Genomic DNA, 24,627 nt, shown 5'->3' on the forward strand with positions numbered 1-24,627 from the left:
CCCTGATGAAGTGAGTGTGACGACATGACAAGGACTTAGAGAAGCTTTTATGGGCTCACTGAATACAATTCAGCTGGCAGTGGCTCATAAGGTGCCAAGAACCAGCCCCTGACTTCTGTTTCTCAGCTTGTTTGGAAAATACTTTGAGCCCAGTCGAGCTTTGCAGCATCACCTCAGGTCTATAAGGCAGCACTGTATCCAAGTTATTTTGTTTTGGTTGAAGAAATAGCAACTTATCTATAGGATACTGCCAACAGACCTGAGCAATCTGAGTCTGTGTTGAGGAGAGGAGACAAGTGTGGGGACACAGCAATACAACAAATATATCCATACATGACTGTTATACTTTTTACTGCTTGTGCACCGTCCTGCCTCCATTCACTTGATCCTTCCCAGATCTCTATCCTGCCTGCTCTATTACACCTGAGCCACACTGGGTGCATGTTCAGTCTGTGATGGCTGCGTCACTGATCAGCTGCATCTCATGTGTGTGTGTTATTCAGCCAGGAGGTGTGTCTGCTACACGGCTGCAATGTGACGCTTCTGGTTTGCCTCCTGTATTTCCTTAATATAAAAGTAGCCCATGTACTCAGTATAATGCCAGAACTCTGAAGCTGTGCATCTTCTGGTCTTGCAATGATAACAATAAGCCCCTTGTTAAAACAAATGAATGGAGTCAGACAACAGAAATTATTTTACTGTGAAACAGGTACAGGAAGTGTTGCAAATACTGTGTGTGACACTTCACTGTCTATTTTGTTGTGAACCTCATGCAGCACCCAGAGGAAGTAGGTGAGACCCGACTCTCTAGAAGAGCAACGCGTCACGCAGGAGATTCACCTGAGACGCGCTGCTCATGCATCCAGTGTGGCCCGGGCGTTAGTGATAAAGAAACGATGAAACGTGCCAGTGATGGAGTGAACTTTGTTATACAAGCCTTCTGTTGACATCAAATAATGTTTTGACCTGCATTGGCCCTGACATCTACTAGGTCCTCTAACAGGTGACATCATTCTCTAGTCTTGATCTAACATTTCTTTAAACTGTCTTTAGATCCTCATCTTACTCAATCAAAGAGCAGATGCTCATCTTGACATGCCCTTATATCTGCTTTTTATCTGATTGGGCCGAACTTTATTGATAAACAGTTTTCTTTTTTTATTCCATGGCTCCTCCAACAATCGTCCCTGATTATCTCCACTAGTCTTCCAACTATTATTGTTTCTTTCAATTACCACAATAAAAAATTATGACGATGACACGGACTAACAGACAGAACCTTAGAGAGGATACAGCTTCACAAAACTATCAGCAACACCCTTAAATCTCACCTGAGCAAAGAGCTGATACTGCCAAAATGACCTATAGCTTTATATTTACATCAGATCTGGTCATGGTTAACCTACACTGAACGTCCATAGCAACTTCCTGTTCAGTTTAACCACCATCGCTATAGACCTGTGTCCACTAGAATAAACAATAAGTTTGTATCATATTCCTGGATTGCCAAAGAAAACCCAGCAGAGAGTCAGCAGCTTCAGGTTCCTCGGGGTTCACATCAGTGATGACCTGACCTGTCCCACCACACAAACTCCATCAGGAAGACGCCCAGACAGCGGCTCTTCTTCCTCCGCAGGCTGAGGAGGCTAAACATGGATGCCAGGATTCTCTGCAACTTCTACAGGTTCACCATAGAGAGCATCCTGACTGGCTGCCTCCCTTCCTGGTATGGCAGCTGCACCGCCCTCAACCGTAAGACTTTACAGAGGGTGGAGAAGTCTGTTCAGTACATCACAAGGACGGAGCTGCCATCCATGGAGGACCTCTACACCCAGTGGTGTAGGAAGAAGGCCAACCAGATCATTAAAGACCCCTTTCACCCCAGCCATAAACTGTTCTGCCTGCTGCCATCTGGCCAACGGTACCGCAGAGTCCAGGCCCGCACCACCAGGCTCAGAGACAGATTCATCCCCTGGGCCATAAGACTTTTAAACTCCTCCAATCTGCCATAATTCCACTAACTCTATACCTTAGCATATATAAAAAAATATATATATTTTTTTATATTCTATTCTATATTTATTTTTATTTTATATTTTTATACTTGGGTAACTTTCAGAGCATAACTATATGAGAGCCTGTGACCCAAGCATTTCATTACCAGCGACTGCTAAATGTAATTGTTGTGCATATGACAATAAACTCTTGAATCTTGAAAACAAGTCTTCAGAATCACCAGTCTTATCTATCCATTAGGATGCGAACACCTACATGTGACATAGAGAGTGACAGCAATTCTAGCCAGTATGTACTGTTAGAATGGGTGACACAAGTAGAGGAAGATATATGGGGAAGCTGTGGGAGACATCTTCAGCCTCGGGGGGGATAATTGCTCATGTTACTGTGTTAGCTTGTGTATATTGTTCCACCTTCTGGTCTCCTTGATGCATCAAGCTGCTGCCTGAGTCCTTTCACCAGCTTCCAGAACACTTCCATCAAATACTGTATATTATATGCATGTTATCTGCATGCTAGTTATTTTAGAATTGCTTAGCATTGCTTGCCAGCAAATAAACAACAATGATAAACAAAGCATATACATCTATATTGTAGCTAACAGCAGCTCTACCTAGCCTTAACATACAGTATACGTCCTGTTGATTTCTAATTTATTTCATGGCACTATTTATAGCAGTGAATCATATTCTCTTGCTGTGTTTCTTTGCCTGCCAGAAAATAGGCACAGGTAAAAAATATGTGCATTGCTATAGGGACGGTGACTTTCTCTGTCTACATAATCAGCCTGAAAAAACAGGAGGAAAATAAAATTCAGCTTGCTCTTATTAACAGATATGAAATGAAAGCGTTGCTTGTATAGGATGCCTCTCATTGTAAACTATGAATCTACCCGAGGACCATGTGGTGAATGTAGAGTGCAGAAAATGACACATTGTGATATCAAACCTGAAGCAGAAAAGAACAAGACATCAGAGCGCTGCGAGCACCCCAGCATGCTGCTATAAATAGTACATGTGGGTCTGTGTTCATGTGTTACAACACAAGTCAATTATTTGTGGAGGCTGTGAAGAGAGTTGAACTGCAACATTACCTGAGGGCTTCATGGATCGCAAAGTATTATATAGTGTAGTATTGTCAAACCCTGATGACGTGTTTGTGTGTGCATGCATAAACATGTACATACTAAAGCAAACTTAAAGCAATAGGGAACAGCTTTTAATCTTTCCAGGGCTCTCTGCATTATTCATCTGATTTGCTTCTCATAGGGTGAAAGCTCATCTTTGCTGTTTTAATCAGTAGTAGGACACACACACATGTTCACTCCAGGGACATGGTATGAGAGAGTCCATTTTCCTCTTTTTCATATCATTTCCCTGAAACATGTTTGAAGCTATCACAGATGAGGGGCTGGGTTTGGCAGATGGATTATTACACTGCACTCGGAATTTGATAAATACCGTCTGATATGGTGCACTTTCAGTTTGAAAGCAGGACTTATTGATTTTATGTTCCGAGGGAGCCCTGTAGCAAGCAACCTTTAAAACAAATCATTAAATTGAACAAATGGATGGGAAAGAGTGAGCAACACTGGTACTGGACCAGGTTTAACCTGCTGACAGGGAAGGGGGCATCCCTTCAGATAGGTCATTGCCCCGAAATACACAGCAAGGGGCAGGATTTGATCGAATTCCCACTGGAGAAAGCAGAAGTCAGAAAAAAATGCCCTGCTATTTATGGCTCACTACTGGAAATGTAACATGTAAGAAAATACCAAGGACACCTGATCCTTACCTGAGAGATGTAGTTAAATCAGAAACACTGAGAGCAAAACATGGAGAGAAATAAAAGTAGAACTCAAAATGATGAGTAGACCTATACCTGTAGGGATTTATTAATAATTAATAATAGAAGGATTATATGATAGTTGGAAGAAAATGTAGCCTCCAGAAAATAAGGAGGAGAGTTAAAAGATGAGTAAAAATGAGTCAGAGAGTGGCAGATAGAGTACAGGCGGCATGAAAAGAGAGATAGCTAGAAGACGTCTAAGGGAGAGAAAAAATATCGGAAGGATGAGCGTGGTATATATATGTTCCTACCTCATTGCTGATTTGAGAGAGAGAGAGAGAGAGAGAGAGAGAGAGAGAGAGAGAGAGAGAGAGAGAATGAGTGAGGCGTGGCGGGCGAGCGAGCGAGCGAGCCAGAGATCACATTAGCTGTATGACTAATGAAACTTTCTTCCTTCGCACAGAGGTCCCATCTCACCGTAGCAGCCTCCAGTGAAGCCAACAGAAACCAGATAGGGTGGGAAATTGAATGGTGCAGGCAGAATAGACTGGTGGCCATAAGTAAGCATTGTATGACATAATTAAAATTGAAATTGAATTTTTGTGGTAGGAAATATTAAATATTAAAGATACTGATAAATTTAATAGAGGATAAAACTGTTATAAGTGGAAAACAGAACCCAGTGTTCCAGCCTCTGGGCAGACGTTTCACATGGTGGCAGGTGACACGCTGTCAACTTCCATTGTGTTCAACTGGAGCATGTTGTAGCCCTGCAGCATTCAAATGTCTATACTGGTTTGGCTCAAGGGATGCAGCATAACACAGTGTGTGTTTTTGAACTCACTTAATGATAAATGAGCCAACTTTCACCCTTAACAACATTAATAATCACTACATCCCCGCCCCTGCCTGTCATCCTTAACAAATAACACCAGAACTATTTTCTAAAATGGTGCAAGAAAATGCATATGAGACAGGAAGCAGAATATATTGTCAAAATATCTCAAAGGAAGACATTTCAAACCCGGTTGCCTCTTTAATTTTTGTACTCTTTGATGTAAAGCAGCAGCAACACTGGAACATGAACTTGTTTATTGCTGTCATGCTGGAGGATTCAGGTGTAACACAACTGCAGTTCAGGGGCACCAAGGTGTGATGTTGCCTAAAGCAGCATAAGAGGAAAACACTGGATGGCTGCACACACTCTTATTCACCACTGAGGCAGGTCACAAATTAAAAATGTGCCTGTAAAACCCCAAACATTTATATAAAGATAAATTAAAATTACTTTTTGTATCAAGCAGTGCCTGAGCATCGTGAATGTATACTTGTATATGACTCATGCTGTCAACAGAGATCTGGCTGAGTAATTAGTTCTAAGAAGGGACATGGGAGGAGTTTGTGGAAATTGTAAAGGTCAAAGTGTTAAAGAGAGACAGAGCGAGGACAAAGTGGAGCAGAGAGGGCAGAGGAGACATCAACAGGCAGGTGATGAGTGAGCAAGAGGTGTTATTAAGGAGAGAGAGGATCAGTGGAGGCAAGTCTGGAGAAATATGTTAGAAAAGATATTCAGATAAAACTATGATTCACGCTTAAAGTGAGTGTACTTATACTGTATAGACAAAGATGTGTGGACACGCGTTCACAAGCTTTTCCGTGCTCTTTTTCTTAAGTCTCTTACTTCCAATTAAGGAGAATCAAAGTCTTTACAGACAAGTCTCTCCATTCAGCACACCCCCGGGCAGTTATTTAAAAATAAGTAGACCAGGCTCCTGCAGTATGTAAATGAATGGAGAGAGAGTCATTACTGCATTTCATTGGTCACACAGGACAAAGACACAGCACTTACTGAATTACCAGTCAAGTCTAAAAAAGTGCATTAATGTTTTGCTGACTTTGCCCCAAAATCAGGCTCAAGCCTGTGGTCTTTGCTTTTTAACCAAACCTACAGGTAGGCAACCAGCTGCATCGTGAACGTTATTGTTCAGGTAGTTTCTCCGGTACTACATGTGTTACTGGAGGTTTCCAGTTGATGGCACTTTACAGAACTCAGGCTAAAGATTGTTTGGCGTTCCACTACACAATCTTTAACTCAGAAAGATCTTTCTGCGTCTTCCAGATTTGCATGCTATAAAAACGTAACCTAAGATGGACACTGGGCTAATGTTAATATCATGACAGAAAAAAGCCATGATTTTGCATTCATAGGGTGCATGTCAGACACCCAAATCAAACACTCCAAGAATACTGAGTTTACATGTCTTTTTCAATCTGGATCCGCCTTTTCTGTTGCTGATGACCTGCCCACTGGCCCTGTAAAGAACTCCCTCCTGCCACCACCTTGATGTAGGTACTCCATCTTCCGTACACTTTCTGAGGATGTGCATAACCTACGCACCAAACAGACGCAGGATACGCAAAGCAGCCATCTTACGTATGCATACTTGTTATACTTCTACTTCTACAAATGCCTTGACATGTTTCATGAGTCAGCTGTTATAAAGCAGATGATTGGCTGATTTGGGGGAGAGTGGTATATGAGTCAAACAAGCACCATCTTTAGCATCACATCAACTTTACTACCCAGAATTGTTCAAGTAATTTCCCTCTCTTGTGACGTCTCTGTGTAATTCTACAGCAACAGTTGGCTACCAAGATGCCACAAGGGATCCTGGAGCGCCATCATCAATTGCAGAAACTTCAGTCATTTTAATATTTGCCAATCTGTATGGGCATATTCACATCTACATCACAATGTCAATTGAAATAGAAGACTATCAAAAAATATCCAAACACCCATTAAGCATGTCATATGGAGAATAGTGGTCTCTTGTCTACAACCTGCTGGCACGTCTTTCGAATCTTTGATTAGTTAAACTGCAAAGCCAAACTATAATTTTTGTCAAAACAACAATAGTAGTTTTCACTGTTTGTTAGACAATACCAATAGTTTGAATTCTTAAAGTGAGCTTTGAGCCAGAACCCAGCACCTGGCCAGCTTCCAAAGTCTGGTAGAAACTCCTCCAAGAGGAGTGGAGCTTGTTGCCAAAAGAGCTTATACAGGTGTTATGTTTGGGTGTCCACACACTTTGTGTGGTATCTGTATACTTCTGGTCATGTACAGTATGTATATGTAACTAGTTTATATATACCTACAATGCACTGTTTTTAAAGAGCCTGAGATTGGTGTTTACTACAACAGACTTCATGTCATATACTCTTTTCCAGTTGTTCCCATATACTACACTTCAATTTCCCCAAATCCATCAATAAAATCGACTCTACTCTTACATCCGTATACATCTGTCCAAATGGCTTAATTCCCTCCACGTTTTGACACGTGTGGGGAGAGCTTACAGATATGGAAGTAAAGACAAAATGGGGAAGTACCACCAGAAATCACCTTTTGCCTCTTTCTTAAGAGGAACATGATCACAACCTGCTCCACTGGCGACATGTTTGTTGTTAGAAACTCACAACTCTGCAGTGCCCTAGTGGATCTATTGCTTAACAACCATGCAAAAATAAAAGAAGCATGGAAGAACGTGAGCAGTGACAGTTACATCATTTAAAACACATGTATCGCTTTTTGCACGTAAAGGCAGAATTAATGATCCTTTAAAGGGATGAGTCAGTGCTTTGTAAGTTATTTACATTAACTGATTTCGGTGAGTACATCCCAAGACCACAGATGATGTCCTGAATACAAACAACCTTCGAGGAATGTTGTTGTTGTTGTCTTGACTTTCAGTTAATGCACAGATCTTGAATCAGGTTAGACAGATTCAATTTGTTTATTCTCAGGTGACCCTTAGTCCTTCTCAATATAATCATCGCTATCTGTCCACTCACCCGCCTGCAGAGGTAATGACACTCATCCATATTCATACAATGTCATTAAGACAACACTATCACTCCATCGTCTTGCTTACTAGCTTGTAATGCATGGGGGGGAGGGGAGGCAGAGCCGGGCCCAGATGCAGACACAAGAGCGGAGATGGACATGAACAACAATAAAAGTGAGGAATATTTCAGCATTAAAGAGAGAAAGGGAAAAATAGAGCAAAAAAATGAAAATGGAGCCGACAATAGACGAGAAATTACTTGAGAAAGGAGACAGACACACAAAAACACACAGACACACACACACACACACACACACAATTGACCTCTTTTAGTCGTGCAGTGTTGCTCATTAGCAGCAAAAATACAATTTGATTCAATTAGCTGAGGAAAAAAGAAAGCCTATAACACAACAACACAGCAACAACAAAAGAGTTCATGAATAAACAAATGTTTTAGTTTGTACTTAACAGTAACAACTAAAACTTTAATCCTGGCAGAGGCTTTACTGAACAGAGACCAGTGATAAGAGTAAATGACTGGAGCAGTCTCAACTTTAATTGCTACAGCAGCTAATGCTCTTCCCGTAAGAGCTCTCCAGAGGAAAACACTTAATCAGACATTCAAACATTAAAGTGACAGCATCAGCCAAGACGCTAAATTGTCAGTGAAAATTGTGCGTGTGCATCTTGTGGAAAAGCATGTGTGCAAGCATGTATTCAACACACAGCTTCACGGCCCGTCGTCGTTATATTTTATGATGCATGACTAAGGGAGGGAATCAATCTCCTTTCACATCCCAACAACTGAGGGGTCAAGTATTGAGTGTGTGGGTCACTGACTCACTGGTGTTACTGCAGCATGTTTGGTTGTGATGTGAGTGTGTAATCACCGCCCCCCCCCCCCCCTTTACCCCATCCCCACCCACTCGTCTATCAAAACAGTCTGATTTGAATGCAAGTGTCTTTATTCTTGTGCTCATCTATTGTCCACACATTTCTCTCACGCAGTCCCTCTCTATCAGCACCATTTTCACCATCAGTTTACAATCCTGTGTTGAGTCGAATCATTTCATATAGTTCTATCTATATATTTGTAGTCAACAGCTATGCAGTTTATGTCGTTTCCTTTTTTAAGAAATTAGAGCATGTTCAAATCTTAGACTGTATAAGAATTGGACAACGCGTCTCCACCTTATCCCACGATCCAGATCTGCACTGACCCTGTTGTCAGTTCATATATATAAATTTTGTTTTTTTAATGTATATGTAAATTTCTCAACAAATAATGAATTAAATATCTTTATATTCTATAACATGTTTCAGTATAAAACAGGCCTATACAAGCACTGTACATGAGGCTAATAGCTCTCTAGCCACTTACTGGCCCCAGTTATCACATGATAAGATCATATAATATGTTGTAATGTTTTTATTGATTTAAGTGTCAGCTCCTCAAGGAGTTTTGCCTGCAGACTCCTTTCAACATCAGATGTATTATGCCTAGTTTGGGTGAGAAGAACTGTGAGTGTCTGCTGTAAAAACATCTCAGAAAAACACCCATCACTGAAAGCTATGTTCAGACACTGCTTTGTTTTCTCACTGTCAGCAGGTTAAAGCTGAACTTTTTCTCATCCACTTGTGCAACACAGATGGTTCTGCATCAGCAGTATGGGATGGGACTGTTAATGTTATGTGGAATGACCGCAGAGTCACTCAGTCAGACACAGTGAAAGTGCTCCCTCAGCTCTTCTTGTCTCCTGATTTCCTTATAAAGTGTTGAATACACAAGTTCATATCTGCAACCTGGGCTGAGGTCTCTGTATATCTATTCTAGTTTTGTATGAATAAAGTGATAAGTGATGTTAGTAATTAAAAAAAGAAAATTGTCGGGACATGTTTTGATATTAATTTCCACACGTTTGAGCAGGGAGATGCATATATTTGTGTAAACAGAGAACTGTTTTAGCCATTAGCGGCTTGGCTATCCAGCCATATTCATAAAGGTGAACACATTCTTGACCTGTCATTATCAAGCTTTCTACACCACCACAACCTCTTGCTTATGTGATTACTATGTGATATACACCAGTAGAGTGCACATCCACCGAGGCTCAACAGTCTCCTTCATTTCATTCAAGCTGCACCAAATTGCTCACGCTTCACAAATCACAAATCACTTTCCTAAATATCCCAGATTTTTTTTCATCTAGATCCATGAATTATTCCCCAGTAAATCAGTGATAATCTCCTAAAAGCTCTGTCTTGCCACGTTGCAGAAAGTTTTAAGAAAAATATACCGGATCCTTCCCGCGATCCGGAGATTTATCGCATCATTCCACCAAGTTGCATGGTAATCTGTGGAATAGTTTTTGCACACAATCAAACCAACCGATAAGCAAATGGACAGTGGGGACAACCTAACGTACTTAACTGAGGTAATAAAGCTCTTTGTTTGTCCAGAGGGAGATGTGATAAGTCTGATAATTGTCCTCCATCGATGTCCCCTGTGGCAGCGTCTGTTGGGGCTGATGACTATAAGTTAGAAAATGAAAACAACCAGGATGTGAAATTAGAAAACAAAAGAGCCTGAACTCTGTAGCTCATTTGACTAATCTCTGCTTGAGCCTGCATTAGCCATTAGCCCAGTCTGGATTTAGCCAATGTACAATGCTGTTTTGTAACGCCTACTGTCATCACTGTGTTGAGCACAGAATAATGTTTGGTTTAGTCTTTGTCGGTTAAACAGTTCGGGAGTTAAATATAATTTGAATTTGAAAATATCAGTACTATTTGAATGCTGTACTTTCTATGCAAATGTGTATTTTTGACTATTTTATAGATGTATTGATCCAGGTGTATTGTGTATCCTCATTTTGAGAAATAAAGAGAGAAGGAGAGCATACACCAGGAAAAAGCTGCCCTTCAACCAATGTTTTTACACTCACATCTCTGTGACATGTACAGATATACAGTAGACATTGCAGATCTCATGAAAAGTGTACAGTTGCTGGTCTGATTTCAATATCAATTTTGCCCTGAATCGTGTAGAGAAAATAAAGGAAACCAAAGATCTCTATAGCAACCTTAGACATTCTCAGCCTCATCCTGAAACATTCTGCTATGTGTGTATATATATAGTCATTCAGTAGACATCACCCAACCCTTTCTCAGTCTCCTCCTGAACTGTCGCTGGAGTTGCATTGTGGGAAACGTAGACCCCAGGTATTAACCAGAAAGAGGAACGTGTGTAGACTGACAATGTTAAAGCAGTGCAATTCTCAATTGGTGGAATGCCCTTTTGAGGAGGTTTAGTTTCCCCTGCAGAATCATGTCTGCTGCCAAGATGCTGCAAAGAGCAGAGGTTTCTCTGCCAAATGTAAACGTATAACTAATTGCTATATTGCTGCAATTTTAAATGACATGGAAATTAATCACCACAAAACGGAGCTCGAAGGAAACAGGCCTTTAGCCATGTAAAAGCAGATGCAATAGGATTTTACTGTTGATAACAAAGCTTGATTGATGATGAGACCAGACCAATAGCATTACAATAACTACGAGCAAGGCTGGTTGATTAAAAACTCTCAGGAGACTTGAATTGACGATGCAGACCTTGACATTTTTTATCTTGTGACAGAAATCTTGGGCCTGCAAAATCTGAATGCAGAAACAGAGACAGGCTATATTTGCCAACCTAAAGCTGCGATATTATTAACAAAAATACATTAAAGCAGAGCATATTCCCCAAATCCCTCTATAAACCCCTACAGTATATTAATATCTGTACTTCTAATGTCTGGAATACATTTTTTTTCTCTGTAAGCTTCCTGCCTATAACCTTGCAGCTAGTCACCTTTTTTCAAGCAAGTGCTTCTGGAAGCTGCCCCAGCCTGTCAACTAGAAAGCAAAGAAACCAGTTTTCCACATGAATACATAACAAACTAAATTATTGTAATAAATTTAATCAGCATCAATTGTACACCATTACACTTGGTTAGAAGTCAATTATTTTGCCCTTTTCCCTTGTACAGCCCATAAGCGTCTCCTGTCTTGTTGTCTCAGTCGCTCCTCCTGAACACACAGACTTCCCAACCCAGAGCAAGTAACCCAAGGGAGTCTTGTTGTTTCATGTCTCCAGATTTCCCTCTGTCAGGCAGCCAGCTTGCTTGTTTGTGTAGGTTTTTCCACTGTAATCATCCTCTCTCTGAGCATCTAATGAAAGCCTCAGCAGGGCTCCAGGCTTCCCTTGGTAAAGTGCTTTGCTGAGAGGATGAGGCACTGCCACTAACAGTAAGCAGAGAGAGTACCATCAGACAGCAGGATTCCAGATTTACTAATCCTTGCTGCAAGTGTGAAGAGTCAGCACCTCAGTCTCCGGCCAAAGAGCCTCCACTCTTGATTTATAGCTCTGCTGGGTTCGAGTGGCAGAGGGAGTACGAGTGTTTCCACTTTGATGGCACTCAACTTATTCCTCCTTTAAGAACGTTCACACTCATAGATACTCTCCTGTTGTTGTGCATCATCAGTCTGTGACGTTCTGCACACTTCCAGGAGTTATTTTCTCTCCAAGAGCCTTCTTCTACTTTCTCGCTGCAAACACTTCTGTTTCGCCTCTTTCACCTACCCAACATCTTCTAAGCCTCTTCTGACAAGAGAAGTATCTTGTTGAGTGTTGTGCAGTCAGTATGTGTAGGAACAGGAACAATAGAGCTACTTTGTATACTGCTGTAGACAAGGTTGTATTCCAGTGGAGTAAAAGGGTTAGTTGTGCTGTGTTACACTTTGGAATATGAAGGCTGCCATCAATGTGGAACTTAAATCTCAGAGTCTTTTGAAGCTGTAGCTTCCACCTAAGAATAAAAATGAGACTAGAGAGGTTGCTCAGCACAGAGCACACATTTTCTGTGTGAGTGGCTGAGCCAAAATGGAATGTTGGCTGTTAATATTTTTATTGGCTCACTAAGTTCCAGCTATAAAGGATATTTGATGTAGCCTGTAAACCAGACCGATCTGTACGGTCATGTGCTGTGATAATCATCTAACATCTGCGTTTAACGATTTATCAAGAAAAGATGTGATCAAATGCATCAATAGACACCAGAACTCTAAAATGCAATGTATAAATGTTTATTGTCTTTTAGACTAGACAGAGGCCGGTCATGCTCCTGTTAAACACAAGTTACATACAGAATGCCCACTTAAATTTAGATTTGTGAGATAATTAATTTTGGAAAGAAAATGTAACTATATTTAGTGTATTTGGTAATATTTTGTTATTGCATTAAGGTTTTTTATTCACAGCCACTATACCAACATTTGAACAATAAACTAAGATCAAACTGAGTGTTATATATATTCTGCAAACTGAATCAGTCATGTCAGTTAAACAGTGATGTCATTCTAAAGCTTGTCCAAGTCCACATAAGCTACGCACCAAATGAAAACACTGCAATGAAATTCAGTCTTTAATATTTATGATGTGTCCAACTCTGCCACTATGTACTATCCCGTCTTGCAAAAGAATGTGTGTTGTGTTTCTTGATGACGATGGTTGTTGCTTTGCTGCCCAGACAGAACAGAAAGAAGTAAAACCCTTGCTTTGCTATTATATGAAGAGATAGAGTATTGGATGAAATATGAATATGAAGAAACTGCAGCAAGTTCCCCTCGAGCAGAACATCTCCACATCAGCTCAGCCTAACCCCATGATCTGAGACTTCTGTCATCAGAGACTGGTAGCTGGAATACAAACCACTGTGCTCAGCGCTGTGGGTTTAACTTGAGGTGCAAGGAAAGCAAAAAGTCTGAAACTTTGTTCCAAGCAAAAGTTGTATCATTTAAAATTCAGAACACTGAGGGGAAAAGCTTCGTCAAGCAAAACAGAGAGAGCATGAAAGCCACGTCTCCACAGACGAATGTCACTTTGATGTCATTATCTCAGGCTTCACTATTCTCACAAATATAAGCCTCTCAGAGAAGAAAATCCCGTCAGAATGATGACTTTTAAAAGCTGCATAACAAGTTTGCACAAACAATCAGCAGCCAAACAGCTCAAAGAAGAACTGATCATTGTTGGGCTTTTAGGGTTGTGTGTGTGTGTGTGTGTGTGTTTGTTTGTTTAAAAAAAAAGAATGTGTTACTTAAGGACACACACGGTTAGCTGTGAATCAAAAGGCAACGCGGATCATTGACTAACCAGAAGGTCGGCAGTTTGATTGGCCGCTCGTCCAGTGTTCCTGAGCAAGACATTAAACCGTAAATTGCTTCAGAGTGTGAGTGATGTGTTATAGAGAAGCGAGGTGTAAAGATGAGCTGAATGAAAATGTGTGTGTACATGTCAATGGGTGAATGTGACTTGAATCTTGACACACTTGGTCGATAAGACTAGCGCAATATGAATGCAGTCTATTGACCATTCTATTGACTTATCACACAACAAACACAGAGTATAAATACACACTGAAGCACACACCATTAGTTATTTAGTTAAGGTGGTGAACTAGGCTAAATTAACTCTTTGAAGCTAAAGGCAAAGCTCAAGAATGGCCCCTGGACAACCCGGTGTGTGAATACGTCAGTCAGGAGCAGTAATGCAGGCAGTTAAGATATCAGATCAAAGAGCCCCAACCTCCTCAACAGGGACTAATAGTTTCATCAAACAACATTTATACAGACTGTGTGTGTTTGAGTGTGTGTGTGTGTGTGTGTGTGTGTGTGTGTGTGTGTGTGTGTGTGTGTGTGTGTGTGTGTGTGTGTGTGTGTGTGTGTGTGTGTGTGTGTGTGTTTGTGTGTATGTGTGTGAGTGTGTTTGCACTTCTGTTGCCGCTTCTCTTCCAAGGACTTTGGTTAATTAAATGGGTAACAGCACACGACACAGCAAACACAGGTCCTAAATTACTTGCCCAAGAACAACAGCATCAGGTCGGCCTCCGGTAGCTCTGGCCAACGAGTAAAATATGCTCCAGCATTCACTTTTGTTTGGTTTCTTACTTCGTCACTTCTTCTTTTTATCTTCTTTGTTTCCTTTAACAAAGTTCCTTCAGTAGTTCTGCCATGATGTCCACACTAATAATGGCAAGCTAGTTGTCTCTTATAAAGAGCTGCACCTCTGGTTTTAGGTGTGTGGCGTCTGCCGGAAAGCAGGTTGTATTGTTCCAGCACTGTTCACCAGAGTAGTGCAGTTCCAAGCGTCCAAGGATCGCTGACGCACTGACACACATTCCATTCTCCCGAATACAAGTTTGTGTATCATCAAAATGATCAAGTTGATATTTTAAGGTCTAAAAACGACCTAGTGTTGCTTTAAGCCCAGAGGTCCATTGCCTCACATATTTCTAAACTTCCTCCATCCAATCCCGAATCCAGTGCATGACCAAAACTCTGCACATTATCATATCACAGAGAACATAACTGCAGCCCAGCTCGTAGTAGAATGAACCAGAGCCTTGCATTATGCATTCAGAAGCTCCGCGAGCCCAGAAACCAGGTCAGCACAGGTTGCTCAGGAAAAGCAAGCACCAGCTAAAATGTGGATGTTGCAACAGAACGCTCTAAAGCGCAAACAAGTAGAAACATATAATTTATTTAAATTCCAAGAATCGGATGCGACTACAAGAGAAGACTCTTTCTTGAGGTTTTGTTTGTAACTGACTTCGAAACCTTATTTCCCTAAAAGAAAACTCTCCTCCTCCTCCTTTGTGAAGCCGTGACACGGTGCCATTATCTCATTCTTTGATGAAACATACTTTTTATCTTTGTGGAGCCTGACAGCCTCGAGGAGCGGGTACGTGTACGCCAGGCAGCGTGCAGGCCGGCTGACAGAGCGACTGTTGACTGAGGAGAGGGCAGCAACCGTTAATCACACACTGAGGAGGGAAAGGACATTATACACGTCAGCTCAGTTGGATTATGATACTTGAGTCATTCTGGAGTAGCAATTAAAGAGCTGCTTCTCTGAGGCATGAAGAGGAAGAAAAGCTGACATTCTTATGGAGCAGTGGGTGAGAGCAGTTATTATGCCCAAGGCTCCAAAATTATGCACATAGATTCACAGTCACTCTGTTTAATCCATTTTCTATCTGGGGCTAACTTAGGAACACACACACACACACACAACACACTTTATTTGTGGCTCTGCCTGACACACACCGACACTCATTTACAACAAATCAGCCTGCTCCCTCTGATTAGTCTAAAAACAAACACGGCAGCCACACACCTGTTGCCAGGCAACAGCAATGCTCGCTTGATCAGTCGACCGTGAAATGTAGAGGAAGTCAGGGACAGACAGGAAATCAGCAGGGGGGCGAATGATGAGAGGGGAGGAGAAAGACACAGCTGTAAGACGCACGCACACACACACACACACATGCACACACACACACACGCACACACACACACATACACATTAGAAGACATCAGTGGGGAATGTGTGGAGGTTTCCAACATAGGCTCAAAGCACTCACCGAGCTGTGTTTCTGTCGCTCTCTCTCACTCTCTCTCACACACACACACACACGCACACACACACAAACACAAAGGTCTACTGATTGTGACATGCATCCCTTTCGAGAAGAAGAATAAGTGGAACAGGTCATCAGCCACTGTCCCTTCCCCCAAAGACACAAATTTAACTCGAGGAGCAAGCGACTTTCAGACGGTGTTGACCGGTTGCAGCATCAGGAGATGGCGAGTTTGTGCTCGTCTCAGCCCTGAGCTCTCAGAACCACAGTTGCACACGAAGCAGAAATGCGTGCTCACAAGTATGTCCTCTGCTCACAAATACTGCTATGCACAATCATTATCATATGTGCAGTTGTGGTAATTACATTAACTAGTTTATAGACTAAATAAACACCCTACAAGATTGACTAATGATGGGTTGAGTGGGTGTATCAGTGGGACCTCGATGCCATTGAACGATGACCTGATCCAGATGACGTCAGCAGCACGGTGCCAGTATCTGAAAAAGTGTGTTTTTAGTTTTGCACAGTGGGAGGAGGTCTATTCCACTTGCTCCAGTAACCCTGTGTTCTGTTTCATGGCCAAAGCTAAATGTGGCACCACACTCACCGTCCAGTCACTAACACAGGGAAACAAGCTGAATCCCTATCGAGATGCACAGCAAGTCAACTGAATCCATAAACACCTGCTGTCTGTTATTATCAGGCTGATTGGCTTGATGAGGCTGGTTCTCCGTGCCAACTGACATACCGAGGCCATACACTCACATACATACAGTATTCACACCACACCACAAACACATGCTTGCTAATGAGTAAGCCTACTAATGTTTATTATTTTTGCCCATATCGAGATTTATTTTCTACAAAATAAACAAAACTATACTTTACTGGTGGTGTTCAGTCACAGAGCAGATGGTTTCTGACAGTAAAGGCCAATTTATGGTTGTACGTCTTTTGTAAAACGGATAGATAAGACCGCCCTATCCGTCATGGAACGCCCTCTCCGAGCGCCTCGGAGAGCTTTTCGTACACGTCTGATTTTTCTAACTGTCCGTCTTTATGTCGGAGAGCCCACGGACAGCTCTTGGCTGTGATTGGTCCACGAACGACATCATTTCCCTAGGACGTCATTTCCGTATTTCACATTTCCGGACCTCTAACTTCCTGATTCACAATAAACACATACACAACTATGATTCTACGATTAATGTGACGTGTGTGTTAAGCCAGCGGAGTTGTCCGGCTGACGGTGGCTCGTTCGAGCACTGACGGCATGTGTGCACGGTCACATACGGTTATAACGAGCTTTCAAAAAGGCGCTAGCAGGCTAGGCTAGCGGGCTAGCCACCATGCTAACTGCGGTGGTAACAGTGCAAAAACCTGCCGTCACGACTTTAATTCCACTTCTATCATGACACTGTTTCTATAATACCGTCAGGTTAGAAGCAAACACTGGATAGTAGTAGTTAGTGTCGGGAGTCCCTGCTGACTGTGTGTGGAAGCTGGGGGGAGCTAGGTCCGTGTAGCTTCTAGCTACATGTAGCCTCAAGCAGATTCAAGCTGTGGAATCAGCAACACAGTTCGGAAACAAGACCGGGGAACCGCTGCGCTAAGAAACGATAACATCAGCATCTTGACCCGCTGGGTGTCACTTTATTTAGTTCTGTTAGTTGCCATGGTTCAGTGTGTGGGACGCAAGCTAACATGTCAACAGAGACACGTGGACTTCTTCTTCCCAAATGGGGTAGGCTTCTCTGAGCTCGTCTTCCGTTGCGCCACCTATGGGTTTGGCGGTGAATTTTTTTCGACGTACAGTGGTTGGAGAAGTAAAAATCAAAAAGACTCTTTGCCCCCCCGCTGAGCCCTCTCCGAGAAACGGATACGTAGAAGTATATAAGAGCCTTAAGATGATCCCAGGATCATGGCACAGTAAACAGTACACCCCAACTCTGTGTCTTCAACCTCACATTTGTGTAAACTTAGTATTTCTGACAGCTCGACAGGACCGGTGGGCATATGTAAACACTGCACACACTCAGACTCTGCTGTTCCTTACATTAGTTAAAGGAATCGTATAAGCCCTTTGCAGGGCCAGCGAAACATCTAGAAGTAATGTGGAGAAGCATTTGGAATTATACACCACATGAGAAAAAATTCATGGATAAAAGTCAAAGTGTAAAGAAAATATTGAAAATATTCAAACAACAGGTCAGAGTTGCCTGTCAACGTGTCACTGAGTCAGGTAAAAGAGACACTATGAATGAACGGAGCAACTTAATCATTTAAAAAGTACATATCACTCTCTCATTTTGTGCAAAGCCTTTAAAGACATTAATCTCATTAGTGTATTGCGTATTAAATCCTAAACACCCCCATGATTAATTAAGAGAGTATGCACAGCTCTTTTGAATTATGTGTGCAGAGACTTTTTCCCATTGTTAAACTGAAGCACCATACAGGATATTGACACATGTGGCTTTGGTGGAAGGTCGATATAAGTATGAATCTCAACCAATTTATAACAGACATGCAGTAGTACAGAGCCCAACAGTGTGGTGGAAATAAATATCCAAAAATACAGATTTTGATTATCAGCCATAATATTGAAACGATTCAATGTGCTCCTGTAGAAAATCACAAGTCTGTATAATATCAACTGAGTTTTGAGAAAACCTATTTTATTTCTGATGTCAAGGAGAGGTACTACACTCTATGGTTTGTGGAGCTTGCTGTTACCATGGTAGTGTAAAAATCATGCTGATTATGATTGGATCATTGAGCGTTAAATTACGTTTACCACAAAGCGACCATAATTTCTCTTTGTAACAGGCTGAGGTTTTTTAAAGATGAGGAAAAAAGTGCAAAGATGAAAATCACTGCAACGAGGTTAAATTTAAAAAGAGGCACATTGGAAGTGCTTGGATGGGGATCACTCACAGAGGTTTGTGGGATCCGTAGTCCCTTCACTGTTAAAACAACTTGCCTTTACCTCTCTGTCCACTGCATTTCTTTTTGCTCTGAATCAAATTTCATGGTCAGGATTCATCCCGCAGCAGAGCCGTTCCAAAGGACGGCAGTCTCTATAATACTCTATACACACATAAACACAACCCACACACTGATCATACAGTTGGTTATTTGTCTAATGTCAACAGAGAAACACATGAACATGCTGAGCAATGCACATGGAGTCATGGTCACCAACTTAAAGACAGAGTAGTTCGAGAAAGGCAGCAGTAACACTGCAGAGCTCACATGAAGTTTAACGTTAACATGCACAACTGCAGCTTTAATCTCTCACAGATTAACAATGGTTTAATGAATCCCTTAGGATTTACTGTTGGGTTTTGTTATAAACTAGACGAAAGCTCTTCCTCCGATCACGACTTAACACTGAAAACAGCGTGAATTAAATAAATAATTGCTAACAGACACTATAAGGTGCCTCTCTTATTTGTATATGGTTAAATGTTCCTGTTCACACCACAGCTGCTGAGAAACACTGGGGTTTCCTGCTGATGTATCTCTTCTGCTGCACTCAGCGAACGTGAAAACTTGAACGTTTGAGCTGTTCCCGTTCAGCTTTTCTCTAACGTCTCTCTCTAATGAGTACACAAGCATCTACTTAGGGAAGTGTTGTGACTGCAGGGCTCGACAACACAACTCTTTCTGCTACACTGTATCTGGACTGAAAGCATGTCCCATCTCGACGCTCATTACCAAGCACCACAGACTTCTGCAAAAGACACTGCTCTATTTGGTAAATATAAATATTTCAATTTATCAGTCCTCAAGTACTACACTTGAAATATTCAATTTCAATTATGAATCAGACCCAAAGACTGTTTATAAAGATGGATGAAATGACAGCTTTTTTTCCAAGATGGTCTCTAGCATTTCAGGTATTCTTATCAGATTAATCTATGTTCAATTGCTTATGTTCGGTTTTAATTAGCTATTTGATGCTATACAATTAGGCTGAAACCTCATGATTGACTCTCAATTGGTCCAGCTCATGTATTGGCAGGACCTTAATAGAGCATCACCTCCTCGCCATCACTACTGCACAGGCTCTGGCTCCAAATGACGTCACCAGAAAAGATGAAAATTAAAGTGCCAGATCGCGGGATATTTACATTTTTGTGGCACAAAAGAGTGACGTGTCGTCCATCTTTATTTAAAGTTAATCCAAAACCAGAAAACATTTCTGGACTGAAAACACAGAGTAAGGTTTATCTGTAATGTGTCTGCATTCTCATATACCATTATGGGAAAAGAAACTAACCTTTGGCCTCTCTGGGAAAAGAGTTTCCAAAATAGTTGCTAACTCTATGCAGGAGCAGCTCTGACACAGTGGATGTTCCAGTCATGAACAAGGAATTTCTAACATATAATTAGCTTGTGAACTCCATGTTCTGAAGTTAAACTATTTTAACCTTACAATTGTAGTAATTAATTAAATTGGCAAACACGCTACAGCAGAAAAATACACAATTATTTTGTTTACACTCTCTCTTGTATTTTTGGTAAAGCTATAAAAGGACCGAACCCTCCAGGCTCTTTTCATACAGTGTGTGCTGCCTTTTTCTAAATAACACTGTTTCTGCATGTGAAGAAATCTAAAGCTATTTTTTCAATAGAATGTCCCAGAAATGCTGGAAGAATCACACAGATAGCACTGTGTTCAGTTCTTTCCCTTGTGCTTGAAAAATGGTATATGGAATAAAAATACAATACATAGAAATGCTCCCCCACTCTGTCTCTATTACCTTGAAAGGTCATATTGATTCCTTAGTTTATCAGTTCGCTCTCAGTAGCATGCAGCCCAAAATGTAAACACAGGAAACTGCAGCAAGGAGAGATTTCAGCAGTGCCTAACTTGTATTCTCCCTCTGTTCTTTTTCTGCTCTCAGTCGAATATCAATCTATTTCAAATTTAAATCTCTCTGGCGGAAGAGGTGGGGTGTATCATTTCTTCTTTAATAGTATGCGATCAGACCATTCTGTTGTCTCACTTTCCCACAAGTCTCCTTTCATCTGTGCCAACATTCACAACCTCAGACAGCCTGCACACGCCTGAGGAATGAGCATTAAGTCCAGTGTGTTTATTCAGCGCAGACTGAATGACGACTGGGCTCCTCCACGCGAGCCATGTTCCACATTCCTCTCGAGACCAAGTGAAGGAAGCACACATGCATGGAGAGATATCGCAGCAGACACTCACACACAACCCTTTGACCATTTATATAATCTGAATCTTGGGACTGCACCAATATGCAGCGAGCATAAGCCCAACTTAAGCTCCGGCTTCATGTGAGCAGCCATGATCTCAGAGATAGAGATACAGAGATACATTTTATTTATCCCACACACATGCAGAGACATGCACAGACACAATTTGTCTTCTGCTTTTAACCCATCTGGTGCAGGACACACAGAGCAGTGAGCAGCCATGTACGGCGCCCGGGGAGCAGATATTAGGGGAGTAAGGTGCCTTGCTCAGGGGCACTAGGCAGGGTAGGGAGAATCCTCTTGGATTTTTTGGACAGATATAGGTTCGTCTTTCGTTGTTATTACATCAAGGTAAGTTTTTTTGTTGAAACTCTGTGGAGTCGAATCAAAATCGAACCAGAGACCTTTTCTGCCCAGACCTTTTTTTTCAGTGAGGACAGCTTCCACTCAGGAGACACTGTAGCATTTCCACTGTCGCTGAGGGGCTCCTCCCAGAATGAGCAGCTAATGAACTAACTTCACCACTTCATGGGAAACAGTTTGTTGCTGTTGTGTTTCTTTTCTTATGAATCTTATAGTCAGATAAATATTTCAACGCTGCTGTAAACTCTACCTCATCACTTCTTCATGAGCCGGGATTATGTTTTTTTGGAGTAATTGACGAGTGGAACTCACAGTCCCTCAGTGATAAATGTAGAATCTGGAAGTGGGATTCAAAGGAGCGACGCAGTCAAGGAAACCTGTCAAACCAAGGCTGTTCAGGTATTTGGATACATGTTATGCAGCAGCACTAGAGTATACGTTAGGGATTACACACTACAACAATCTGCCAACCAAGCAAAGACAGTAACATATGCAGCCTTATCTTTCAATACCAAAACCACAAGTATGGGAAAGGAGAAGCCTATTCCTCCATTCTGATCAACAATGGGTCTTCGACAGAAGCGGGAAAGAAGCAGCTTCTCATTTTTGGCCAGAAACCGCCAGTCACATTGTTATACTTTTTATGAACTCCCCTGAGAGTGACAATGCTCACATTTTATTACACAGTTTTAAAAGCAATCATCATCGAATAGGCCATCCTGTGAAATACAGTGAGCGAGTGAAAATGTTGTGTGTCTGTGTGTGTGTGACCCAGACTCCTCAGAATGGGAGCACACACACACACACACACACACACACACACACACACACACACACACACACACACACACACACACACACAGGCCCCTGGGCACTGCCACTTCTCACTCAAACAGCGACACTCTGACATGAGGAGCGGAGCCCATTAACGTGAAGCAGCCGGTAAGTTACTTTGTTGAAGTAGCAACAAAGTGAACTGAAAATATATTCTGTCGAGAAAATACTGTCTGACAGATTCAAAAGAATGGATCTCTCTTTCCTAACAGCTGCTGCACTCTCTGTTGATGACGATAATGCTCACATGCATTTGCAGAGAAAAGCAGAGTAACACATGCATTCCACAGTCTTACCTTTCTCCAGTGTGGTGATGCCCATCGACGGCTGACTCAGGCTGGTCCTCGTCTCCCACCTGCCCTCGTCAGGGTGGTACATTTCCACGGAGGCCAGCGGAGTCTGCTGCTGATTCATGCCCCCGAGCACCATCACCTGCCCCCCCAGTGCCACGGCCGCAGCGCCCGCCCGGGCAGTGGGCAGGGGGGGCAGCTGGCTCCACGCCTGGCTTTCCACATCCAAGACTTCCACGCTGTCCAGGGGCATGCCGGTCTCGTTGCAGCCGCCCAGCACGTAAAGCAGGCCTTCGTGGTAGACGGGGGTGCAGTAGACGCGGCGCTGGGACATGGGGGGGAACTGCTCCCAGTACAGGGACTTGACAGGACTCACCGCCATCTCCTGCACGGGCATGTCTCCAGGGCCGAGAGGAGGGGACGCACCATCACACAGCGTGCCGGAGGGGATGGAGGGGGGGGGGGACGGGTCGAGTGAGAGAGGGGGACACACAGAGGCGGAACTAAACTCAGCGAGAGAAGATGAAACAAGGGGAAGCACAAGCTTGTTTCTGTCTGTTTGAGTGACCACCTGAACTCTTAAGTTCACAGGGGAACAGAGACAAGAGAGAGTGAAAGACAGAGGGAGCAGGGGAGGTATGTAGGGATGAAGAGGATATGAATGCTAGTGAGGGGAGAGGACGGAATCGGGAAAGAGAAAGAGAGAGGGTATGATGAGGGTGTCTTACACTCCTCACCCAGATGTCACGACTCTCTCTATTCAAATGTTTTATTCATACAGCTGTTGGTGTTTGGGAGCACAGAAGCCATCTGCCCTTCAATCACCTTCTAGTCCTCTCTCTCTTCTTCCTCACCACATCGTGCCCACAGGTCTGGTTAAAGTTTTGGCTTGAGTATATTCCAGGGGGAAAAAGAGAGGATGTCTCAAAGGTTAATACTTAATACCACAAAAACCTAAACGTCAGCTGCGGATGAAAGGGGAAAGAAATAGGAGCAGCGGAGAGATGGCCCCGGATCAAAGACCAAGAGAGGGAAAGTGACGGAGCACTGACATTCACCAGTGACCTGATAATCCAAGAGAAAGCCGTAGCAGCAGGGAATCTTCTATCTTCAAACAAAAAGACAATATCTCAGGAGCACCCGTCCTCAGCTGCAGCTCCACAGTTCTAGTTGCACCCTGGTGACTGAGCGTGCAGTGAAAAAAGTCCTATAATAACTAAAGCACATTTTCTAAAGATCTTCTGGTGTGTAGTGACTGCACTACTTTCTTGAAATTCAAGAAAGAATTTCCTCCCTTAATTAAAGAAGAACTCCGAGTCCCAGGAGTGTCGTTCGAGGACTCGCTGGCAGGCGCAGCAACTTCTGAGCTACGTGCTCCGCAGCTTCCTGGAAGCTTCGGAGAGGGTTAGGTTCCCCTGGCGACGCCCAGCCTGTAAGAAAAGACAACACCGGATTAGACGTTGGAGTGTAAATTAAGAGCTATAATGACATTTTTAAATTCAGGAAATGAAGAACATCTTGTTTATACGCTCAACAATTAGTGTTTATGTCATTCTCCTTTAAGCAATACGCTGTCTAACCAGTGTAACAGGTGTTTAGACCGAAAACAGCACTGTGATAAAACAACACAAGGTGCTGTGATGGTGGGACTGAGTGGCCTCAGCTACATGAGACAAAGAAATTCAGTCGAGCAGAGGAAAACTGTCAGTACACACAAGACATGCAGTGCTTCACCAAATAAATCTATATACAAATACAACTGCTGGTGTAGCCATGCTTCATCCGTGATCTGTA

General features: G+C 42.4%; 1 protein-coding gene across 1 annotated transcript in view; it reads right to left on the minus strand.

Moving 5' to 3' along the window:
• LOC133005772 (kelch domain-containing protein 8B-like) overlaps nucleotides 1-23,230 on the minus strand; it is a 108,115-nt gene extending 84,885 nt beyond the window's left edge. The window contains exon 1 of the mRNA XM_061075554.1: nucleotides 22,840-23,230. Coding sequence (XP_060931537.1) covers nucleotides 22,840-23,230 — 391 coding nt within the window. The remainder of the gene's footprint in view (nucleotides 1-22,839) is intronic.
• Between the last annotated feature and the right edge of the window lie 1,397 nt (nucleotides 23,231-24,627).

This window comes from Limanda limanda, chromosome 7 (genome assembly GCF_963576545.1).
Source record: "Limanda limanda chromosome 7, fLimLim1.1, whole genome shotgun sequence".
Taxonomy (NCBI): Eukaryota; Metazoa; Chordata; class Actinopteri; order Pleuronectiformes; family Pleuronectidae; genus Limanda; species Limanda limanda.